The sequence below is a fragment of the Octopus bimaculoides genome, chromosome 13, assembly GCF_001194135.2.
Source record: "Octopus bimaculoides isolate UCB-OBI-ISO-001 chromosome 13, ASM119413v2, whole genome shotgun sequence".
NCBI lineage: Eukaryota > Metazoa > Mollusca > Cephalopoda > Octopoda > Octopodidae > Octopus > Octopus bimaculoides.
Genome location: NC_068993.1, coordinates 62,162,600 through 62,167,535, shown reverse-complemented (window position 1 = coordinate 62,167,535; position 4,936 = coordinate 62,162,600). Strand labels below are relative to the sequence as shown.

At 35.6% G+C, this 4,936-nt stretch overlaps 1 protein-coding gene and 1 long non-coding RNA gene across 5 annotated transcripts in view; one reads left to right on the top strand and one right to left on the bottom strand.

Annotated features, from left to right (window-relative positions):
- The window catches only part of LOC106881302 (glycine receptor subunit alpha-1), a 236,793-nt gene extending 231,882 nt beyond the window's left edge, over positions 1-4,911 (top strand). For all 3 annotated transcript variants that reach the window (XM_014931637.2, XM_052972549.1, XM_052972550.1), the window contains 3 exons: positions 1,477-1,608; positions 2,935-3,326; positions 4,291-4,911. In XM_014931637.2, the coding sequence (XP_014787123.1) occupies positions 1,477-1,608; positions 2,935-3,326; positions 4,291-4,458 (692 nt within the window). In that variant the 3' untranslated portion in view covers positions 4,459-4,911. The remainder of the gene's footprint in view (positions 1-1,476; positions 1,609-2,934; positions 3,327-4,290) is intronic.
- LOC106881303 (uncharacterized) overlaps positions 1-4,936 on the bottom strand; it is an 81,786-nt gene that overhangs the window by 38,072 nt on the left and 38,778 nt on the right. The gene's annotated exons all lie outside the window — the stretch shown is intronic.

The window sequence follows — 4,936 nt, the reverse complement described above, 5'->3', positions numbered from 1 at the left end:
CCATGCCTGTAGAATTTTGTATGGGTTAGGGTTAGGGTTAGGGTTAGGGTTAGGGTTAGGGTTAGGGTTAGGGTTAGACTGATTATCAAATTAGTTAAATATGCATATTGTGTTTATAATGGAAGTTCCTAAACCAACTAATTATTGATATTCAATTTTTTCGAAGTAAAATTCTGGAATGTTCTTGGATTTGTGGGTGATTACTTTTAGGTTGTTTTTCCTAATTCTTTATTCTGTTTCTTTTTTTTTTATATATATATTGGGATTTTTCCAAGAATTAGGTTTATCACCCTTGGTATCGAGGATTATAAGCTTTGGGGGTTTTTTTAATACAAGAACCTCTATTCTATATTATATGTCAATACTAAAAGCTATGTTCTAGCCTTGTTATTTATAAGATTTTATGTATAATTCGTATTTTTATAATTATTAGTAATATTGTTTGATACAAAAATATAAATCTTATAGTGCACTTCATGCGTATTCCATTTTGTCTGTTTTTAGAAGTATCTTGTTTGACTCCTCTAAATATTCTTTATACTATTCACCATTTTCTGCTGGAAGGTATTGTTTATGTTCTTCGATGTTATGTTTTTCGCCGATTCATAAACATCCGTTTCAAAAGTTTCGAGTAGTTTGTTGCTTGGTGGATACTTCCTGTTCCTGAAGCAGAACTTCGTTTCTCTGTCCTTTGTCTTCCTTGTTGAAAAAGAACGTCTCCTCAAACAGCGCATCCTTTTAACGAAGTCTTCTGTGCTGTGCGTTAACCATTTGTTAAAATATTTCTGTTGGCATGTTCTTGGTGAAAAAATAAATACCTGGCGGTTATTCATGATTCAGCTGTTACATTTAAGAGTGATTCGATACGAATTTAAACTAATCTTAAATCTAAAGCGTACTCAATGCTAGTTTTCAGAATTCTATATATTCTTTTTATTCTTTTATTCTTTTACTTGTTTCAGTCATTTGGCTGCGGCCAGGCTGGAGCACCGCCTTTAGTCAGTGAAATCGACCCCAGGACAAATTCTTTGTAAGCCTAGTGCTTATTCTTTCGGCATCTTTTGCCGAACCTCTAACATACTAACATCGGTTTTCAAGCGATGGCGGGGAGACAAACACACACACACACACACTCATATATATATATATATATATATAAATACGACGTCTGCCAAATCCACTCACAAGGTTTTGGTCGGCCTGAGGCTAGAGTAGAAGACACTTGCTCAAAGTGCCACGTAGTGGGACTGAACCCAAAGTCTCTTACTCCCGTTGTTTGAAGCAGTGCTTGAAATTAAAGTGTGTAGAGTGTGATCGTCTCACCACACCACACAAGTGCCAACAGAGACCATGGCAGAGAAAATATGTGTGTGCGCGCATGGAAAGAGACACGGCATGAATTTCTTAGGAAATTTATATTTGCGGCAAAAATACAGAGATCTTATTTCACATTGCAATGTCTTCTTGTACTTTCAGTTGTCTACACTCCAGACAATGTAGTCTTCCGCTGGGAAAAAGGTAACGCCATAACATACAACCAGGAAATGGAAATGGCCCAGTTCGAAATCGGAAACATCCAAAATAAAGACTGCACTGGAGAATTTGAAGGTATGAGTTTATCAAATGTATCTGTAATCCTGACATAAGAAGTACCATTAATACTAAACGACTCTGGGGTTTGATAGTAATATCTTAACAGAGAACAAGTATCTTTTCCGTTTCCTACCCAAGAAGAGGTCGCTATTTAAATGAAACACAAACCAAACGTTGCTGTAATGACATTACATGCGGCTGTCAGCAAGTATCTCCTTATCTCTTAGTGCACAGAGAACGTTTATAACGAATCGCTATTTAAATCAAATACAAACTGGAACTTGCCTGTAATGACTAGTTTATTTGGATACACTGTATCAATGTCGTGGTTGATTAATAATTATGAACAACGGGATCTCAACTGGAAATTCTATGATGAAGCCAATATAGTTTTAAAGCCTTTCGCTATGGAACTTTACTTATTAATTATTTAATCATGCCTTCGGCAAACGCAAAGTTTGAAATTAATTTTAGCTTTCGCGTTTAAACTCTGGCTCGTGTCTGATCTAAATAGCGATTTGCTAAATGCTAATTTCGTTGATATAGCAGAATCTGAGTGTACCTATCCTCTGACGAGGGGTCCACATGCCATGAAACAAGCCAAGACAATCGCCTGTATTTTTTGCATGCCGAGACAAAAACAACTCTTCGTATATGTTTTTATATTTAACTACTTAAAACTTAGCTTAGATTTTCTAATACACGCTAAACTGGGGAAAAGCATATATTAATGATTTAATAATGCCGCCGAAGAAGGTACAGTACGCAAATTAATTTTGCCATTACAAGTAACTTCTAGTTTGTGTTCGATTTAAATGTGAGTTTTCTGTAATTTCTTCTCCCTTGATGAGTGGTTGATGAAACTTGTCAGTATAATCTCTTTTCTTTTCCGTACGAAGATGTGCTCGTATCGATATAAATTTGCAAAATGGGTGTTTGTATGTATATACACACGTATGTGAATAATTTAATGTATATTTACACATACACATGTTTTTTCACTGCACCCTGCGTATACACCTGCACAAACATGTATGAAATATATATTATATATGCAGACAGGATGTATAATTATATATAATTAATCGTCTATACACTTGCATATGAAAAGATAAAAATACACATAAACTTGCCAAGTCAAGCATTAATACAATATAAAATGCAGTTACATGTGATACATACATAAACATACACACTGAGATACTAATGTGTTTATGAATATATGTAGCTACATATAAACATATATACACGACCACACATACTCAAAATGCTTAGAGATATCTATTTCCTATACACACACTTAACTACGCTCTTTTCTTCTTCTATTTCTTCTCTCTACAGAAAACAATTTTACCTGCATCCAAGCCGACATTTACCTTAATCGGAAGTTTGAATTCTTCCTACTCCACGTATTTATCCCTAGCACTTTGATTGTTGTCATTTCTTGGGTATCCTTCTGGTTACCAATTGATGCTGTTCCCGCCAGAATAGCACTGGGTAGTACAACCGTTCTAACAATGATCACGCAACGTCAGAGCACAGCCATATCTCTTCCTCCAGTAAGTTACATCAAAGCCATCGATGTGTGGACAGTATCGTGTTTGGTATTCGTATTCGCGGCATTACTAGAGTACGCTTTGGTCAGCATCTACTCGAGACGAGAAGTAAAACGGATTATGATAAAACTTGCACCTTCTAAGGAAACAAAGGGAAGTTTTATCAAATCGAAATCAGTGAGTATTTCCTTTCCAGATATTTACTACTTAAAATATTTGAGCTGATAACTCAGCGCCACTAGATGCAAGAGTTTTAATGGAGTTAGCTGTCATATCAATACCATTTAGTCGGTTTCAGATGGTATGCTGGTACACTACTTACTTTGATGTTAGTTGGTTTCAGTGTTGTAAATGAGTTCCCTCTTATACAAACATGGACATGTGCCTATGAATGGATGATGTATAGGTTTGTGTATGGGCACAAACATGCGTTCATATACACAGCCATATACGCACGCACACACGCCTATGCATAAATGCGTGTATGTGCATTGTTATGTATGTGTTTATGTGCTCGCTGTGTTTAGATGCAAGTATCTACGTGAGTGTGTCGGTTCGACCGAATACAATGGTTTATCCTGTTGAGCACTTCATCAAAAGATGAAATGTAACAGTATAACATTCATGCCTTATGTTAGTGGCCGTATTGAAGATAGTAGTTAGAAAAGTAATGAGTAATAAACCAAATGGTCGGAGATAATGGTCTGGAGATTAGATGGCATCGTGGACACGTGCATCTGGCTCAAAATCGTTCGTCAACACAGCAATTGTCCGACCTCATCTCCAGCAACCAGGGGACTTGGGACTTATACAAAGATGGTAAAACACGCTAATGGCCAAAATAATTTGCATAAATCTTACAAAAATTATCTAAGGGAAATAACTCAACGTAACCTCCTAGCATGAGCAACATTAACAAATACAGTTATATCAATTATCATACAGCATAAATTCTTGATCTATGAAAATTATTTCTGCCTTTAAATGATGTGGCACAATTACCAAGTAGCAATTCAGTCAAGTTCCATACGAGATTGTGTTACGGTATTTCTTTCGTTGTATTTTACTGGTTTTTTTTTTTTTGATTTGAGGATTTTTCTTTTTTCTATTTTCTTCTCTCTTTTTGTTTTTCTTCGAACAGATCACTTGGAGTAACGGTACCAGCGACGGTGTCCCCGTTGATGTTCGAACCTCGGAACCTAAATCTAAATTAAAAGCTAAACGAATCGATGTTATATCTCGAGTAGCATTCCCATCGTGCTTTTTCACGTTTATTACGCTCTATTGGGTGTTCTATTCACAAAAGTGAACCGAGTGACAAGAAACATTTCTAAAAAATGCTGAGAGAGATAAAGCTGAAGCTAACAATGACTGACTTTTAACACAATTAACAAATACCCAACAACAAGTAGGAGGTGGAAGGATAGCAAAAATAGGACGGACAACGCAATATTGTGCTAACATCTCCGCGTTTCTTTTCTCTCTCTCTCTTTCTCATTTGTTTTTGCTGTTTTTACCAATTGAATCTCTATTTTAAACAACAGCAGTCATCTTACAGAACCAAACATTTGTGTTAAATTGCTGTGATATTGTTGGAATATCTCTCTATAACTTTTTATTCATTTTCCTGGGTTTTTTTATCTGGAAAAAATTTTGTTCGCTTCCTTAAAGGGATTTACCAACACTGAATATTTGATTGAAAAAAAAAAAACGGCAACTATTACGAAACAAATATCGGAAAAACCACGAGGTGGAGTTAAAATTTGCCATATATATATATATATATA